The sequence below is a fragment of the Sus scrofa genome, chromosome 8 (genome assembly GCF_054392235.1).
Source record: "Sus scrofa isolate SSC_HxYL_T2T_F1_AM1 chromosome 8, Sscrofa_HxYL_maternal_Yorkshire_Landrace_v2.0, whole genome shotgun sequence".
In the NCBI taxonomy this organism is placed as follows: domain Eukaryota; kingdom Metazoa; phylum Chordata; class Mammalia; order Artiodactyla; family Suidae; genus Sus; species Sus scrofa.
In genome coordinates this window covers 80857864-80877915 of record NC_139390.1, presented here as the reverse complement: position 1 = coordinate 80877915, position 20052 = coordinate 80857864, and the positions used below count along the sequence as shown (strand labels likewise).

The 20052-nt window shown below is 43.8% G+C and overlaps 1 protein-coding gene across 3 annotated transcripts; it reads left to right on the top strand.

Annotated features, from left to right (window-relative positions):
- Positions 1-237: 237 nt before the first annotated feature.
- LRAT (lecithin retinol acyltransferase) lies at positions 238-19502 on the top strand. Of its 3 annotated transcripts, none has more exon segments than NM_001244920.1 (3): positions 238-476; positions 9626-10166; positions 14707-16621. In NM_001244920.1, coding segments are annotated over 2 exon segments (693 nt in total). In that variant the 5' UTR covers positions 238-476; position 9626; the 3' UTR covers positions 14860-16621.
- Positions 19503-20052: the final 550 nt, after the last annotated feature.

Here is a 20052-nt window from a genome sequence, read left to right as displayed (position 1 = left end):
AAGCAAAAGACTTGGCTAAATTATAATTAAGCCTCACAAGACCCAGAAATTGTAATCTGAAAGCCAAATGGTACAGCTCCTGCATTTGTGCTGACATCTAAGAAACTCTGGTCCCTTTCAACAAAGTCAGCACAAATGCGGGGGGAACCACAGTTTAAGGAAACAGAGAGGGAGCGTTTGGATTTTGTCATCGTATGCTTGACTTGGTAGTGAGGCGTACAGGATGACTGTCTGGAGCTGTTGCTACACTGAATTCCAGAAGGTTCAGGAGGCGATGAGACAAGGAGAGTCATCATGGGGAGGCAGTGGATACCTGACCAGTTTACTTAGAATCATAAAGTGGGTTGTGACCACATTCTTGGTGATACAGGACTGAGTGTAGGAAACTGAGGCTGAGGACTCTACCTCTGGCTAAACCTCTACGCCAGGTGCCAGGATGGCCCTCCACTGGCTCCCGCGTTGCTGAGTCTGGCCCGGTAGGTCTGCTTACTTATTCTTCCAAGGGAGGTGAGTCCCAGAGGATAAGAGCCATCTAAGAGCCCTGAGCCCACTTTCATTCAGGCTGTGAGCCCATGTTCCTAGGTTCTAGAACGCATTCGGGACTCTGATTTGCTGGGTGCCATCTGGCCTCCAGTGGAAATAGGTCGATCTTGGAGGCCACCACAAAAAACATCTGAACCACCTCTTTAGGAGTTAGAGAGGCCAAAGGAAGAAGACGGTAAAGAGAAAGTGTAAAATGCACATGTTAGAACATGAAATAATTATGACCAAAGGGCAGATATCCTGGTTTATTCTTTTCAAAAGGTAAACTTGAATACTAAAATTACAGTAATTTCTGGGAGTTCCCGTCGTGGCTCAGTGGTAACAAACTCGACTAGTATCCATGAGGACATGAGTTCGATCCCTAGCCTCGCTCAGTGGGTTAAGGATCTGGCTTTGCTGTGAGCTGAGGTGCAGGTCGCAGATGCAGCTTGGATCCCATGTTGTTGTGGCTGGGGTGTAGGCTGGCAGTTGTAGCTCCAATTTGACCCCGTAGCCTGGGAAATCCCATATGCTGTGGATACAGCCCTAAAAAAGATTAAAAAGATTAAAAAAAAATCACACTGATTTCTGATAAACAACAAGGTCCTACTATTGCACAAGGAACTATATTCAATACCCTATGATATACCACAGTGGAAAAGAATGTTAACATATATATATATATGTTATGTATTTTTAAAAATATATATGTATTTTAAAATATATATGTGTATATATATATGTATAACTGAATCACTTTGCTGTACAGCAGAAATTAACACAACATTGTAGATCAACTTCAATTAATTGTAGTTCAACTAAAAAAGAAAACAAAATAGTGAAAGAAAAATAAAAAATAAAAATAAAAAAATTATAAAGATTTCTGGTTTAAACTCCTATGTGGATGAAAACAATTTCCCAGATGTTTAATTCAGCTTTAAAAAAATATCGAATTTATTTTCCTTATTAATTCTGTGTGATCCGATTTCTGCTCCACTCACATTCTTTACAGGTAAAGTCTGTGTGTAAATGAAATGAAAGTAACTTGATGTAATCCAACCGAAATGCAAGTCATTGCAGAGGGCAAACCAGAGTAAAGATAAGTGACCGAAATTCAAGCACAAAGTTTTGGGCCTACACTGGAGAACACAGGCAGCCTGGTTCTTAAGGAGAGAGCTGCCCATTTGGAGTTCTCCCAGTTAAACAGTGTGAGACAATTTAGAATCCAGTTTCCCTTTTTTTATAGCTGCTTGAGCTATGTAGGCATGAATCAGCTTCAGCCAAATGACACTGAATTTTCTTTTAGCATGGGGTGGGTAAGAGTAAATACAATTACAAAAATACCAGAATAATACACTCACTTCCCTTCGGATGAACTTTATTTATTAACTTATTGCTTTTTAGGGCCGTACCTGTGGCATATGGAGGTTCCCAGGCTAGGGGTGGAATCGGAGCTACAGCTGCTGGCCTACACCACAGCCACAGCAACACCAGACCAGAGCCGTGTCTGCAACATACACCACAGCTCACGGCAATGCTGGATCCTTAACCCATTGAGCGAGGCCAGGGATCAAACCTGCATCCTCATGGATACTAGTCAGGCTTGTAATCTGCTGAGCCACAGTGGGAACTCCCCTTTCAAATTAACTTTAGAAATTAAAGACAGGTTATTGTTTTCAAATCTCTACAAAATATTGATGAAAGTGTGCTGATATTAAAATTTTTGTGCTTGAACATATGTTATCAAAAGAGCCATTGATTTCCAGCAGCAACTGCTGCCAAACACCTGCTCTGTCTCTTCTCTCCTCCCTTTGCAGTTACTGCTTCGCTGGAGTGATTTCTTTCTTATTTTTTTTTTTTTAACTCAATGAGGCATTGCACTTTTTAAAGCACTTATTGTGAATACGACTTAGATTTTCTAAGTACTGGACAGTGATTTATCTTCTTTTTTTCTGGTAATTACTCCCTGTGAAAATTCACCATGAACAACAGCCCATACTCTCTGAAGGGCCTGAGTAATTTGATTTTCATAGGCCCATGGACCATCCACACTTGGAGGGGTTGAGAAAGCGTCTCATTCTAATCCAGCTCAGTTACTTTACAGATGCGGTTCTAGAAGTCTCAGCAACCTCGCAAACCATCAGACGTGAACAGCTGAGGCTAAGACCAATGTTAAGAAAGTTCTGCATTGGATTAAGTTATTATACAGAGAATGGATAAACAACAAAATCCTACTGTCTATCATAGGGAATTATATTCAATATCCTGTGATAAACCATAATGGAAAATAATTTTTTTTTGCTTTTTAGGGCTGCCCCCGAGGCATATGGAAGTTCCCAGACTAGGGGTCAAATTGGAGCTACGGCTGCTGGTCTACACCACAGCCATAGCAACATGGGATCTGAGCCGCATCTGTGACCTACGCCACAGCTCACGGCAACGCTGGATCCCCAACCCACTGAACAAGGCCAGGGATTGAACCAGCATCCACATGGATACTAGTTGGATTTGTTTCCACTGCACCACAAGGGGAACTCTGGAAAAGAATATTTTAAAAAATAGTGTATATACATATGTATAACTGAATCACTTTGTTGTATGGCAGAAATTAACACAACATTGTAAATCAATTTTATGTCCATAACAAATAAATGTAAAAATTAAAATTAAAATCTCATTAAAAAAAAGAGAAAGTTCTACATTCAGTTACCTGCCATTTTTACGCTTAGGATGTCTATGTATTTGGAAAGGATTTTTGAAATATAATGAATGATGTGGCATCCATCCATCTTCCTGGTACTTAGCATTACTAGTAATGGCCGGTGCTGTCCTGTTTGGGGCATAACGGTATCTGATTTCTCTCTATAGTTCCTATATAAATACAGTGGTACGGTAGTTGTCTTTTGAGTAGGCAGCCAAAGGTTATTATTATCACATTTGCCTGTTAACAAACCTGGGTCACCCAATATCCATCCTTATCCTTGCCTCATAATGGTAAATTAGAATCAAAAGATCAATTTGTAAGGTGGTTGCTATCTGCTCAAGTTATTAAAAAGTAACAGCTTGCCATTTGTTAGTTGTATTTTATTTATCTATTTATTTTTTATTTTTACTTTTTTTTAGGGCTGCTCCCATGGCATATGGAGGTTTCCAGGCTAGGGGTCCAATCAGAGCTACAGCTGCTGGCCTATACCACAGCCACAGCAATGCCAGATCCGAGCCGCATCTGCAGCCTACACCACAGCTCATGGCAATGCCAGATCCTTAACCCACCGAGCGAGGCTAGGGATTGAACCTGAAACTTCATGGTTCGTAGCAGCATTCGTTTCTGCTGTGCCACAATGGGAGCTCCTATTTATTTATTTATTGGGTCCCCAGTGGCATATGGAGTTCCCAGGCCAGGGATCAGATCCGAAGCTGTACAGCTGTGACTTACACCACAGCCCCAGCAGAGCCAGATCCTTTAACTCATCGTGCTGGACCAGGGATTGAACCTGCGTTGTGGCATTGCAGAGAGGCACCACAACAGGAACCTCTATTATTTGTATTTTAAAGTGATTTGTGCTTTATGTGAGCCTCTCAAAAATTTTAGTCATGTCTTGGTATTATGTCATTTTATTTCTACAATGGACATTTGGGTTTTTGTTTGTATCTTGTGAGAGGCACTTTCAAAAGGTAAGCTTTTATCTTTGTCTTATGAATTACAAAGGACTTCTTGGCATTGGCAGTGGGCAGTGGGAGGAGCAGGGCTCTCTCTGCCCATTGCACTCACCTCGAAACACGTGACTTCTTTCTGCTCAGTCTTGTGGCTCTGTGCTGAGATGTGGGAGGGCCTGTGATTAAAAACCTGTCTGTTGTCTACTGTGTACTGTTGGATGACTGTGTCTTTCGGGGCAGAAAGGGAAGAACACCTCTGCCTTCCTCAGTTTCCCTGCTGAATAGTACAGGTGATATCAGAGATGATGCTTTATGAACTCTCTCACGGCACTGCAAGTATTTGATTGTTTGATCCTCAAAACTGCCTTCTGAAATATTATCCCCAGTTTAGAGAGATGTAATTGAGGCTCATAGGTGGCAAATGATCTGAGTTCATTTAGCTGTAAATGGCAACACATAAGCCTCATGCTCAGGATTTCTGCCTCCTTCATCTACCTCAGAGCTGCCTCAACTTGTCAATTTATAATAAGATATTCATTTGGGTCATAAGTCTTAAAATATTTTAAATGTAAGTGCCTTGTTTTGCTCAATGTTCTTATTTTATAGTTGTCCAAAACCAACAAAAACCAAACCAAACAACCAACTAAATTCTGTCTGGCTGGAGCTGCTGCCTTTATCTTTCTAAAGACGCTAGGCAGGATTGAGAGTCTCATAATAAGATGCTAGCAAACCAGAAAGGAAGCTGGGGAACTCTTTCTCCCAGGAGGTAATGGATTCCTGTCAGAAAACACTCCAGGGAGCTCTGGATTAGGAGGATCCATGAAAAGGTGTCTGCTCTTTTTCCTCTGCCTCCAGAGGGAAGTTCTCAAAAGCCTTTATTCTCACTGTCTCTGGGTAGTCAGCTAGTTAGGGCCTCTGTCTTTGTCCCCGGGGCCAGAGCCAAGCATGTGTAAAGGAACTGAAGGTAGATGGTAGCTAGTTCAGAAGAGAAACAAGTGTCACAGTTGTCATTATGTATGTGTCCAATGATTTAATAATCGAAAAAATCTAAGAACAACAAAATAACCCTAGAGGAGGAGCAGATTTCAAAAACATGAAGTTTAGAAAGCCAGATGTTGGAGTTCCCTAGCAGCCTCTTTGTTAATGGTCTGACGTAGTCACTGCACGGTGGTGCTGGTTTGACCCCTGGCTCAGGAACTTCCAAAGGCCATGGGCATGGCCACAAAGAAAGGAAAAGAAAGCCAGATTTATCAGGCTTTGGCGAAAAGAAGGTCTAAGACCTAAGACTGTAAGGAGCCTGAGACACTGCACTTAGGTTCTGCTTCTGACTCTGTGCCCTGGGGCAAGTTACCCAACACCAACCCCCCTCCTATTCCTGGGTCTAAGGAGGGTATAGGACTACCAGCCACACCAGTTCCAGGGCCTTTCTGGTGACGGTATGCTATTAACCAGAACCTCAACCAGACCTTTCTCTATGGCAGTAAAATTGGCATCTGCGGCACTCAGGATGAAGGGAAATGAAGTCCCAACTAAAAAGAAAAGCTGTGGGATCTACGTTTAGGCTTGAGTATTTCACTGAACCTCCAGGACTGGGTACAGCACCTGGGACATTGCAGGTACTCAGTAAATGAATGGATACAGATGGAGGAACTGACGGGAGGGGTCAGCCCTTCCCACGCAGTGATGGACCTGGGAGCAAAGAACATGGTTCAGCCTTTATCCACATTAATACTTGTCCAGAGTTTATAACCTCAATTTCTTCCTGTGTACCATGGAGCTGACACCTCGTAGGGTTATGAGGATGAAGTGAGAAAGGGCCCAGCGCATCACGCGCCTGCAGTGTTGCGATCTTAACCTCCACTCCAAAGACTTCTGAGGGTTCAGGAGCCTGTCCATAGAAAATCCATTTGGCTTCCAGGCTTCTGCAGGATTCTGCCACCTCTCCCTGAGAACAGAAACTCCTGGGACCTGCAATGGATCCAGAGCTCAAAGGTGAAGCCTGCAAGTGAGGTGGGCTCTTTCAGCTTGATTTCAGCCTCCTTTGCTTAAAAACCCAGGGAAATCTTGGCCTGCATCCCTGGGGGAAAGGGGCCTGGGACTGACCTGATGCTGTGGCTGTCTTCCAACCTGACTTTCTGTGGAAAGGTAGGAAATGGTGGCCCAGGAGAGGATGGACAGTTCAGTGACCATGTGTTGACCTGGGGAGGCCAGGACTCTTTCAGAATCCCTTCACCAGACCTGGTGACTCACTCATCCCAGTGTGATCTCCCATCTGGGAGCAACTGGGGCGCAAGGGGGTCTCTAGCAGGACAGAGTCTCTCTAGCGATGCACACCTCTGGTTTAGGAAGGAGGATGTTCTGATGTTGGCAGTCTCTTGGGCCTCTCCTTCTAACAGCCATCACCTTCACTTAGTTTGGCTCAGATTGTTCAGGCAGGAAAGTACAAGCGGGAATGCAAGCCTGTTAGTGTAAATACTTATTTTTTATGAAGTGTGCCTCTATAGGGAGCCACACCAGGAAAATGATGGTTCAGCCACAGAAATGCTTATATGCAACCCTGAGAACGTTGAGAAGTACCTGTTTGCAGGTTTTCCATGATTGTTGAAGAACTGGGGAAGAAAGGGCAGACAATTCAGCCTGGGAGAGCTCATTGGATACTGTTTTTTTCTTAGGTGAAAAGCAGCCTAATCCTCCCTAACCACCCCCATTCCAATGAGGTCTGGGGAAACCTCAGAAATGGACAGTTGAAGATGTTCCATTCTTTGGAGTTCCGTGAATAGAAATGCTTTGGGACAATTTTCATTGAAAAAATAAGTGTATTTAAGGGTATAATGTTCTGGCTTAAAAATCGGGAGTTGACCCAGGCAAAAATAACCTTCAAGAAACTATGAATGCTCCCCACTACCAGTTCATTTCCCAAGCCAGCGGAATGCCTACATCTTGAGCAAAGTACTCCAATTCGTGATCATGTTAATCTCATCTCTTTTAAGTGACTCCCTTTTCTGAGGCAGCAGCCAAAAAAAGAACCCCACCGGCAAAGCAAGAAAAATCAAAGGCAGATAATCTCCACGCTTCCTGCCTCTCTACTTTTAAGGCAGAACTTGCTGAATGCAGCCGCCTTTCGTTCAACTGGGGAGCAAGGGGGTCTCTGCAGCAGGTCAGATTCAGCTATTGGAAGTGGGTCCGTAGAGACCCCTCCCTTTTTTCTTTTTTTTTTTTGCTCTAAAATGAGTTCTCTGGAGCCGCGAGGCAGCTCTTCATGCTTTTGTCTCCTGCAAATTTGCCGGGTGCAGACGGCTGGTTTTAGCGTTATAAGCCGGGTTAGTGACCACTAGAGACGGAAACCGCTAATTACCAAGTCCTCTTTGATCTCCCCAGGCCTTTTGGCTCCAGACCCTGGAGGCCCCGGGTTCCAGACTTTCCCAGAACTGGGCCAGATCAGCGCGACCAGAGCCTAAATGTCCGACGTCGGTACCATACAGTTACCGTGCATGCCAAGGTCTGGATCAGACTTCTAAAAGTGTCCCCGGACTGCCCCGAGGTTCAGTTCCGCGTCTGAGCTGATGTGCGGCCAGACGCTAACAGAGGTCTACTTGCGGAGGAGTGTGATTAATTTTGCTACTCGCTAAGTGAGCTTTTCTTTAAATTTGAGAGTAGGACCGGGGATATAAATGTCTTAAAATTTCCACGTCCACGGCCTCTCTCCTCTTCCCCACTTTCCTCTTTCGATTCTTCATCAGGAAATGGAGCTTTCTTCTCTTTGCTGGGACTATAATGGGATTCGAAGTCGTTTTGTGAAATGAACAAAAGTCACCAGCAATTGGGGCGACTGGGACTGAACACTGATGGCAGACGGAGTGGGGGCAAAGGCCAGCCCCGCAGGATAATGCGGAGCCGGCCTCCTTCCCGTCTGGTCTCCATGGGGTCCCCTACATCTTACAGGTAAGATGAATGTCCCTTCATCCATCACCCACAGGGAGCCTCCTCCTCCGGGCGGGCGGAGAATCAGCTCGCGGACGAAACCTATTGGTCCTGCACTGGGCGGCTTTGTGGAGCCAGCCAAGGCTCTCCATTGTGGCCTTTGTCCTAGGAATTCAAGCATTTACATAATGCTTCGTCACAGAACTCCGCGCTGGGCCGGAACCCTGCGAGCTGAGCCTGGCACGGTCGCCGCGCCCGCAGCTCTTCCCCCGGGGGAGCCGAAGGACCGCCTCGTCCGCAACCAACGCAGCGCCTTCTTCCTTTTTCGGTCATCTCCAGGGGTTGCGCTTTAAAAGAGAGCGGCAAAGTTTCCGTGGGTGAACCGAAGCTGGATCCCTGTGACTTGGAAGCCGGAGAAAAAAACTTGATATTAATCCGGCTTTCCAGGAGGACGTTGGGCGCTTCGCCGTTTTACTCACTGACCGTTGGGAGCCGTGCGCTCAACGGTCACTGGTGCCTCGGCGCGCGTAGGCGCCTCGGGTTCCGATCGCCGGGTGTGTGTGGGGGGTCCCCTCCCCACCCGCGCGCCAGCCCAAAGGGGCATTTGCGGCATTTAAAGGGGAGGAGGAAGCGCGGGGAGCGGGACCGCGTCTCTACGGAGTCTAAGGACGTAGTCTAAGGCATTCGAGGCGCGCACTCTTCTCAGAGTAAACGCAAATATTTTAGGAAGCCGGGATCTCCGAGTATCCAACCCTTTAGAGAAAGGTGGTTCTGCTCAGAAATCTTGCCCGAGGGGAACCCAAAACGTCCCCCTCGTGCCCCGAACGCGCCTGGGTCGAGACAGGTGCAGGGTCTTGTGTGCGGCCACACCTCGGCCTCTACGCTCCGAAAAAGACCGCTTAAAGGCGGGAAGTACTAAGGTCCCCCGTGCAAAAGAGTCTGGAAGCCGTCATAGAGCGGAACCCCGTGCAAGAGAGTCTGGAAGCCGTCATAGTGCGGAACCCCGAAGCCCAGGGGTTGCCTGCAGCTTCCAAAGAGACTGAGGTCCTGCGCGACCCCGCTGCGAGCAGCCCTGTCGCCGGCGCCCAATCAGCGCTCTCGCTGGGTCTGTGACGGCGTTCGGCCCCGCCCCCTCGACGGTGATAAAAGGCCTCCGTTAAGGCTCAGCGCAGAGAACCGCGCGCGGCCCTGCGCCCCGGCACGGCCTCCAGGTGCGCGTCCCCGCCTGCTGCTGGGAGCGTGGGCCCTGCTGTCCCCTTGGTCGTCAGCTGCCAGGCCCTCTTCCTCCTCAGTCCCCAGTTCACAGTGCGGTTCGGCTGAGCAGATCTCCAGGCTTCTCCCGCAACCATTCTCCCGCCCGCTCGCTCCCCTCCTCCGCAGCCGCCTTGCCCCGTGGCACCCGGCGGCCGGCCGGCAGGTGAGCAGCTGAGCAGCGCAGCGCCCTGTCTGGCCAGCTCACCCTGCCCCGCACGGCCTGTGCCCGAGTGGTGGCGGTGCCCCCAGACTCTCTATTCTTCCCCTTCAGGATGAAGAATCCAATGCTGGAGGCGGTGTCCCTAGTGCTGGAGAAGCTGCTCCTCATCTCCAACTTCAGGCTCTTCAGTTCGGGCGCCCCGGGCGAAGACAAGACGAGGAACACTTTCTACGAGATCAGCTCTTACCTCCGCGGCGACGTGCTGGAGGTACCTCGGACCCACCTGACGCACTATGGCATCTACCTGGGCGACAACCGCGTCGCCCACATGATGCCCGACATCCTATTGGCCCTGACCGACGACAAGGAGCTCACGCAGAAGGTGGTCTCCAACAAGCGACTCATCCTGGGCGTCATTTGTAGGGTGGCCAGCATCCGCGTGGACACGGTGGAGGACTTCGCCTACGGAGCCGACATCCTGGTCAATCACCTGGACCGGTCCCTCAAGAAGAAGGCGCTGCTCAACGAAGAGGTGGCGCGGAGGGCGGAGAAGCAGCTGGGCTTGTCTTCCTACAGCCTGCTCTGGAACAACTGTGAGCACTTCGTGACCTACTGCCGGTTCGGCACCGCCATCAGTCCCCAGGCAGACAAGGTACGACGCCCCCTCTCATCCCTAACCTTGCCTCTCCCCCGGGAGCAGGGAATCCGTTCCAGATTTCGTGAAGGAACCCTCCGGTGTTCCTCTGAGAGTTCAGGTCAACACGTAAATGGCAGTGTGCTTGGCAGGATGTCCCGACCTGCACAGTGAAAGAGAACCGCTGCCAGCAATGCCACACAGCTGCCCAGTTCTTGCCGCACTAGTCATCAGGCATTGTTGAAATGACAAAGGGCAGGGGACTGGGAGGGTTGCAGAAAATCTGTCGCCATGTGCTTGCAGCTTTAGCCCCAATCGCAGTTGGAAGGAAGATGTCCAGAGTTTATATTTAATCCGTTAACACTGGGTAGTACAAATTGCTGTGTCTTTAAAATAAGGAAGCATGCAGTTTCCCCCCTCTATAAGCTGCAGAGAGCGAATTCCTTTTGCTTAATATAAACTACCAAAATTCCCGTTAAGAAGGGTAGATCCCTTATTCCTGTGGCTGGGTTTCAGAGAAGTCTTTTTTCTTGGTATTCCGAATTCTTTCAGTGTTGGCTTTAATCCGCCTCTAGACTTCCTCATTGTTAAGCATTCCCCATTCACTAGCCCCACAGGTGGGTTAGATTGTGCATTCCCCAGAGATCAAAACCATTGGTTTTCAAAGAAGAGCCATTAAATGTTGGAAGGTAATTTTTATGGGTACTTTTAAAATGGGGGGGGGACATGTAGAATTTAAGATGATTAAATTAGCTACACGTGCAAAAGAAAAAGTTGATTTTTATTTCCTTTTGAAATCACTTCATTTGTAAAGATAACACCCATGCCTGCATCTTCATTTGCAATTGGAAGGCTTCTCAGCCTTTTCTGCAGTTGCTAAAGAGGTATTGTTTGCACTTTGCACAGGAAAACCTGGGCAATCTCAGAAGCAGCTTCAGATTTTACTCTGCATGTTGATATTTTGGAACCTAAAGAATCTTGAGTCCATTTAGCCAATTTTTTTTTTTTTTTTGCGCTCCACTCTTAATTTTTTGACCAGTATTTTTCCATAGGGGAAAAGCTTTCTGTCCTTGGTGGCAGAACCTCAAAGTATAGCGCATATACATTAGTGTATAAAATTCCTTAATAGATGATTTATAAAGCCACACCAGACTCAATCTAGGAATTCTTTTCTAAGGAAAGTAAAAATACAGTTAGAGCCCTGTGCGGTGTTTCAGGACTCACAGCTCCAGTCCAGGCCTGTTAAGAAATGAACTTCACCACATTTACAAACACTGGCTCCAAAAGTGCGAAAGGAAACACGTCAGATTTACTTAGGACCAAAGCAAATCATTTCTCTAAGGAAAAACAGTATTTCTACCCTGTAATTAGGAGTTACCTTTTCATAGAACACATATAGCACTGTATTATACATTGCCACCAAAAAAAAAAAAAAAAAAAGAACAAGTGTTTTTAAGGTAGTAAAGTATTTAATCTGCATAAATAAGGAGTTTGAGTAGTTTTTTCATCTTTGGAAACTTGGTACAAGTTTTACAGAAGTAGAGAAATGTTTTAATTGCTGTCGCTGCATAGCACCTCTTGTGAAACAGAGGTTTTGTCTTGGCTTTGAATGGTCTAATAAACAGTTTGGCCACAGAGTAGATTTCCCGTGGAAAAAAAAATATCCCCATCCCAAATTTTCTGATTCTAAGGACTGTTTTTGAATATGCCCTGAGAGAAGTAGGCCATTAATACTGAAGGAGGACTGGTTTCTATTTTGCAGAAACATAAGGAAGGACTTGATTCTGGGACTAATTGCTGAGATCCCCAGCAATTCTTGACGTGAGAATTGCAAAGTTGTCTCCTAGCTAAACTTGAGTTTATAAACACTCTCAAGAGCACGTTCCCTCACGAAAACACAACCATGAGTGTGAAAATGAACTGGAAGAGAATCTCTCTGTTGTCTTGTCTTTGTAGTGATGCTCTCTTGAACAAGTTTAGAAATTAGACAATGAAACTATTTTATATTACGGTTAACAATTTCAGTGTTCCCTGAAAACGAGAAAGCCCTTTAATTGGTAACTGTTATTATTCCTTATCCCTTTTTTCTTTGCTGACATTGCTTTTCATTGGCAAAATGAAGGGATGTCCTTTCTTTAAAAATTTTTTTTGTTTAAAATATGATTGATTTACAGTGTTGTGTCAATTTCTGCTGTACAGCAAAGTGACCCAGTCATACATATATATATATATATATATATATACATTATTTTTCTCACATTATCCTCCATCATATTCTATCTCAAGAGATTGGGGCTATAGTTACTTGTCACATACTTCTTTTACTTTCTGAAGATTCAGTGCTCAAAAGGGCCTCTACAGGCTTCTTAACACATAGAAATATAGGACATTTCCTACCATCGAGTGCCACCAAAGATGACTCCTGGACTGACAGCCGAATGAACAAGAATTGGACATGAGAAATGAGATGCTTCTTGGGGAAAATCTTCTTTTGGGGGAAAGAGAGTTCACAATGATTCTCTCAGCATTGATTAAAAATTATTAGGGAAAAGATAAAAAAGACAACGTTCTCATTTACCCTAATGTCTGTCTTCCCATTTTTTGCCAAGTAGCTTTTCTCATTGCCTGGAAAACTTCATTCAGTTTGATCTTCATCATTTTAGAACTGTGTCTTTGTTACTTGATGTCTTGTTAGTTTAGTAAAAAGAAACAAATCATACGTTTGACATATGAAAAAGACATCTGATTACCAACAGGAAATTTCAGATTTGTTGAGATACTGTATGCAACTATGGGCAGAGACAGCCTGACAGTAGTGTATTAAAATATGTTGGACTTGTGTGTGTGTTCTATGCATTAAGAATTTGGAAACCTTGATGTCCAGTGTTAAATAGACCACCACGGAGACCGACCCTAAAATCATATACAATATCATGTGCAAAAAAGGAGCTCAAAACCATATGAGTAGGAAAACTCATAGCAAAATGGAGCAATTAATTGCTAAATTCTGCCCTGACAATGATGAGGTAGAGAAAACTGTCAACAGACCTAGCAGTAATAATAATGGTTATAAGACTTAAATTTATACAGCATACAGGAGTGCAGTGGTACAGTGGAAATGAACCCAACTAGTATCCATGAGGATGTGGGTTTGATTCCTGCCCTCCCTCAGTGGGTTAAGGATCAATCGTTGCTGTGAGCTGTGGTGTAAGTCACAGACGTGGCTCAGATCTGGTGATGCTGTGGCTGCGGTATAGGCCGGCAGTTGCAGCTCCGATTCACCCCCTAGCCTGGGAACCTCCATATGCTGCAGGAGCGGCCCTAAAAATAATTAATAAATAAATAAACATACAGATGAATACAGAGAGTACCTTTGCAAAAAAGATCTCATTGAATTCTCACAACAGCCTCAGTATTCCCATGGAGGAGAAGAGGGTTTTCTGGACACAGTAAATGATGAGGAGGTGAACCAGGACTCAGACATAGGTCATTACTTCTGAGACAAATCAGTTTTCTAAGAAAAAAAATACAAATAGTAGAAGAATGCAGTCCTCAGGGATAAGGATCATGTTTAAATTATCTTTATTTCTAGCAGCCAGTTTTCTGTCACATAATTAACTGATCATGAATTTAATCTATTTTAGTAGGGAATGGGATATGACAACAAAATTAGACTTTCTATGCCTTTAGATTTTGAGACTTATAAGGAAATTATCATCAAAAATACACCAAATTACAAGGAACTATATCTGATCTCCTGGGTTAGACCATAATAATAATAATAAAAAAGAATGTATATATATATGATGACTGAGTCACTTTTCTGTATAGCAATTGACACAGCATTGTAAGTCAACTATACTTTAATTAAAAGGGAGTTTTAATTTTATTTAATTTGGACTTCTCATAGTGGCTCAGTGGAATGACTCTGACTAGTATCCATGAGGATGCAGGTTCCATCCCTGGCCTCACTCAGTGGGTTAAGGATCTGGTGCTGCCGTGAGCTGTGGTGTAGGTAGCTCCGATTTGACCCCTTGCCTGGCAACTTACATATAATGCAGGTGTGACCCTAAAAAGCAGCAAAAAACAAAAAACAAACAAACAAAAATTATCATCAAATTTTCGAACGGTGAGCTTTAGGAACTGAATTCACCAGTAATGATAGGCTAATTTCTATTTGCTCAAGACTACAGATCCCTTTGCTCATCTGACCAGAACGTTATTATTATTGAGAGGCAGCTTAAGATTATTTTTAACATTTAATCCTGAATAACTTGTATGTGGTTACAGTCTCTGTAGTTTTCTATAAATGTTCTGTGTTTACAAAGGCAATCACCGGTATTGACCTAGTTGCCTGAAGCATCATTTCAGCTCCTGTGGGATGTGGAATCAAGAGACTGAACTATTAACATCTTAAATTCTTTCCTACGTTGTGAGAGAAATTCTGGTTCTCCCAGGAAATAGAATATAGCTGGGACAGTTGTGTGCTACTGTTTGGTATATGTGAGTTTTAGATTCTTAGCCACCTTTTCTAATATTCTTAAATTTTGTTTTTCAGTTTTGTGAGAATGTGAAGATAATTATTCGCGATCAGAGAAGTGTTCTTGCTTCGGCAGTCTTGGGATTGGCGTCCATAGTCTGTCTGGGCTTGGCCCCCTATACTACTCTTCCTGCAATTTTTATTCCATTCTGCTTATGGATGGCTGGCTAACTTTCTACCCCCGTGTCAGTGTGTGTGTTCTATGTGTAGATAGGTTCGTATTTATAGAGCACAAATCAGTATAAGCATCGTCAGAAAATAATCTGACCTGTAACACTGTGTTCTGGATAAAAATGTGATTAAGAATCACGCCAAGTGCTTACCGTGTAAGCCCAAGAGCAAGAGCTTTCTGAAGGTTCTCAGGCAGTTGCATGTCACAGCCCTGGGTCCTTCTTGGAAATAGGACAACCTGTGGTAGAATTCATCCTTGCAAGGAAACCAGCCCCTGAGATGGTGGCCACAGGAGATTGTGGGGGGTTTTTTTCGTTGTTTTTTTTTGTTTTTTGTTTTTTTTGTTTTTTCTCCTGTAATCATTGCCCTTCTCTGTCAAGCCTGAATGTGAAGACTGGAAAATTTATTGGATGGGATCCCTAATTTTATTGTATATTTATGCTGTTTCACTGAAAAAAATGTATATTAAACTCAAAGAATTTCCCTTATTCAGATGAAAACATGTTTGATGATTGGCCCCCCAAATCACACTTTTTTTCATGTATCATATATCATTTCCCATAAGTCAAGAATAATTTCATTACTTCCAACAACACTGGCAAAGTTCAAGGTTTAATGATAAAGTAACTGACCAGAACTATAGAAATCTGTGTTGCCCTGCAGAGATAGCTACTAATGCTATAGTTTTATTTGCTTTGGTGTTACTTACTAGGAAGCCTGGCATTCTTCTTCTTCTTTTTTTTCTTTCTCTTTTTATGTGTCACCGTACTTATTTTAAACCATTCTAAAAAGAAAATGAATCTAGAATTGAAGTCATTTGGGAACTTGGGGTATGTATATGCTAATTGAATATGCAGATATCCATATATACTCGTTCAGTATAGAGCACTGATGGAGGTGAACGTGAAAGAATGTTGAATCCATTTTCTTATGCCTTGCATCTGTGATGTAGCTTGCATGTATGTCATCGGATGGTTTATCTTTTAAAGCACTTACTCTAATGCACACTATGTTTTGCAAAAGCCCTGAGATTTGGTTTCCAGTCACGTTTCTCGCATTTCATTGGTAAGTCAATATGGGTTATATACTTAAAAGAATGATGCTTCAGCAATATATAAAACTCAAACAAATAGAACCAAAAGAAACAACTGTTGGAAATAAATTTCAAGTGTCTTGGTACCACCAAGCATGTAAGTTGATCACACAGAGGTCATTTTTAATATCAAGATCGAGATGTTGCAGTGTTAAAGTAAGCTTGCAAGTACTTTTGCAAAACTGCCAAGTTCTAAAAATTAAGCGACAAGCTAGACTTGCATTTCAAGTATTAAAAGTGCTTTATAAACTATCAAGAATCACAAATAATGAGTCACATAATGAGTGTTATAAGGAGAACAGGGTTGGTCACTCACTGATCCAATCAAAACAAATTTTTTAAAAGCAGATTTTAGTGTATCTGGTATTTTATCTCCACTAATTGTAAGAAATCCAGTTAGAGTTTAATAATAATTAAACTTTATGTTTAATCATTTCAATGGTTGAAATAATTAAAACATGAAATGGCAACACCACAGAATAAAGCGTTCTTTGGGCCTGTTCCAGCCACTTCAGTTTATTCTAAGTGTGGGAGTTTCCCTGCTGGCTCAGTGGGAAAAGGAGCTGGCATTGTCCCTGCTGTGGCTCAGGTTGTTGCTATGGCACTGGTTCAGTCCTTGGCCCAGGAATTTCCACCTGCCATGGGCTCAGCCAAAAAAAAAAAAAAAAAGTGTATATCCATAAAAACAACCGCTATGAGAACTCCATTGTATTAGTGGTTTTTCACTTATGTATATTACCCATGTAGTAACTGTTTAAATAAATGTATTTAAAAAATACTGTGTCCTCATAAGTAATTAATGCCTTCTTCTGCAGACCGTAGTATTGCAGGTGGCCACAACTACTGTCTGATATTAAATTTGTGTTCAAAGATCATGATCCCTCATTAAAGGCCAGGGGAAGTAGGGAGTTCCCATCGTGGCTCAGCGGAAATGAATCCGACTAGGAACCATGAGGTTGTGGGTTCCATCCCTGGCCTCGCTCTGTGGGTTAAGGATCTGGCATTACTGTGGCTGTGGCCTAGGCCAGAGGCTGTAGCTCCAATTAGACCCCTAGCCTGGGAACCTCCATATGCTACAGGTGTGGCTCTAAAAAGCAAAAAACAAAACAAAACACCAAAGGAAGTGGTTAATTTTGGAATTAACCTAATCAGTCTTGACTCAGTTACATCCTGAAAGCAAAATTCAATTCGTCACTCACGTGTTCATTATGTGCCAGTCACTGATGTGTTGCAATTTCATGATCTAGAATTGATATTATTTTTTAACTACCTGTATTAATGTATACACAGTTCTATGGGAAAACTGGAGTAGAGGAAATGGAACTTCCTGAAGTGTCAGAGAAATGTGTGTGAAGGAGGCAGTACCTGACAACTAGTAAGAGGTGATTGTATACTGCTTGTGGGAAGAGGGACCTGGAAGGAAGCCTTTCTTAAATGTTCCACGACCCTAGAATTTGCTGAACTTCTTAGGAGCAAAGGAGAGGTTTCATTTGGTTGAGCTCAGTTTGATGAGTTGCTAGTAGAAACAGAACCCTTCACTGCAGTTATGGAAGAAAATCCAAGCCGTGAATTTCTCTGGGCATCATTAGTTAAGATTCATCCTGATGGTCCTGCAAACCCCTTATATTTCAACATTTCTATTCTAACTTGTGAAATGGTAATCAAATAGTATCTGATGCTGCTTTTGGTCACTAATTTTGTTCTTTGCCCTACCTCACTAAAGGCCTAATGTGACAAGCTGGGGCTAAGATGAAATAATGCAAGTGTCAGGTCCTCTGCAGGTGTTGGGGATGGGAAGATGAATGAGACATGGACATTTCCTTTAAAGTTGATGGTCTCATCAACATAGAAGGATATATTAGCAGGAGTTCCCTGGTGGCTCAGTGGGATAAGGATCTGGTGTTGTCATTGCTCTGGCTCAGGTTGCTGCTGTGGCACAGGTTCTAGCCCTGGCCCAGGAACTTCCCCATGCTGCGAGTGCAGCCAAAAACAAACAAACAAACATATATGTATATATATATGGACTTAAAATTTTTTTTCTTTTTTTGGCTTTGACACATGGAGTTCACCCCAGATCAGGGATCAGATCCGAGCAGCAGTTGCGACCTATGCCGCAACTGCAGCAATTCTGGATCCTTTAATTCAAGAAGGACATATTAAGGCTTGATCCAAGCTACAGTTGCGACCTATGCCACAGCTGCGGCAATGCTGGATCCTTTAATTCAAGAAGGACATATTAAGATTTTTGCAGTAGAGCTGATCGAAGGTACAGAAACAGAAGGGGTTCTTTTTCACTGATAAGGCCAAAATTATGGGAAGTGTACTGAGGCTTGAAAAATGGGAAGTGTTTTCCAAAAGCCCAGACATGGGGGCAGGACATGCTACACACGGCAGACAGCATGAGCAAATACATGAAAACTGCCCCCCCCCCCCCATCCCTGGCACTCATTTCCTGTTGAGTGACTGGAAGCATGAAACCGCCTGGAGCAGTGGGGCAAATGCAAGTGTTTCAGAGGCTAGAGCAGGGCCAGGTGATTAGGGAGATGCAGGAAAAGGAGGGCAGTGTCAGGTGATGCATGTCTCACCTGGTGACCAGATTTGGACTTTATGAACAGGTGATGGAGATTTGGGGTTCAAATCTCCATGGGGTAACTTCTGAAAGTCAGGAGGAAGACAGCAAGGCCAACTTAGGAGACAAGTTTATGGTCTTCCGCCTCTCAAATAACGGCCTGTAATTGTAAGGGCGGAGAGCAAACAGGTCAAGGAGGTGTCAGAGGACTTTAGCCACATCTTTCTTTTTTTTTTTTTTTTTTTTGTCTTTTTGCTATTTTCTTGGGCCGCTTTCGCGGCATATGGAGGTTCCCAGGCTAGGGGTCGAATCGGAGCTGTAGCCACTGGCCTACGCCAGAGCCACAGCAACTCGGGATCCGAGCCGCGTCTGCGACCTACACCACAGCTCACGGCAACGCCGGATCGTTAACCCACTGAGCAAGGGCAGGGACCGAACCCGCAACCTCATGGTTCCTAGTCAGATTCGTTAACCACTGCACCACGACGGGAACTCCTAGCCACATCTTTCTATTTGACTCATGAGTAACTCTGCTCTGGGGTGTCAGGGAGGAGACACTTCTTTCATGCCAGAAAGTTGATTCCTGAAAAATAAACGAAGGTGGTGGCCCGTGTTGGTATGTTGGCTACTCCAAATCTTAGTTCTGCAAGATATGTTTCTTTCCAAGGACAAGCAAATAAGTATGGATTTGTTGTTTAAAAAAAAATCTTTTTTTTTCCAGCATAAAGAGATATTTCTTATTTTTCCACTTGCTACTTCATACTCTTACTGTCAGGTATCAGTAATGCTTTCCAGCAGTGTCAAAGTTATGCCAATGGCAAAAGTCATCTGTTATAGATGAGAAGCCTATAAGAAAGGCTGGTTGCTGATCTTGTTTTATATGATCTCCTTAGAGAGTTTGACCTAACTAGATGTGTCAGCTCAACTAATTTTATATTTGATATACATGCATGTTCAATAAAATTAATTCTATATACTGTCCCCTCTCGTCTTTGAATTTGAAATACACAAAAGTAGGTAACAAACTTTTTTTTTTTTTAAACTGGTCGCCTGAAAATTTTTGCCTCTCAAAGCTTTCTTTCCTGAACATAGTTTTATATATTTTAATCTTTTTGTGGATCTGCCTTCAGATTGATATAATCTGTGATATCTATATCTTGAAGCCTAACTTGACTAAGCACAAAAGGGTTCTGTGTGCTCTGAAGTAACCAATCCCTTCTCCATGCTGCAAAGTGAAGCAATAACAACGAATAAGGAGGGCCACAGGCATGAACTCTCCAACCACGTGTGTAATGACACCAAGGCAGCCTGCAGCCTCACACTAGCCATGGGGGCTGGGGTGGGGATGAGGTGTCAGTAGGAGCAAGTCCAAGGCCAGTCTTGAAATGCATTCACAGCACCATAAGGACCACAGGAGTTAGTGGGCTGAACCCTTAGACACCTAATCACAACTCACACATGGAAAATCAGGCACTGAGGTTGAGATATTTTGTGATTATGTAAATAATGAGAGCTAGACCCAAACCTTGAC

What these genes read in the sequence shown, in the direction of transcription:
- LRAT (XM_005666790.4), top strand. Translation starts at nt 9,627, where the DNA reads ATGAAGAATCCAATGCTGGAGGCGGTGTCCCTAGTGCTGGAGAAGCTG. An exon ending in TCAGTCCCCAGGCAGACAAG is followed by an intron (nt 10,167 to 14,706) that starts GTACGACGCCCC and finishes TTTGTTTTTCAG; the next exon opens with TTTTGTGAGAATGTGAAGAT.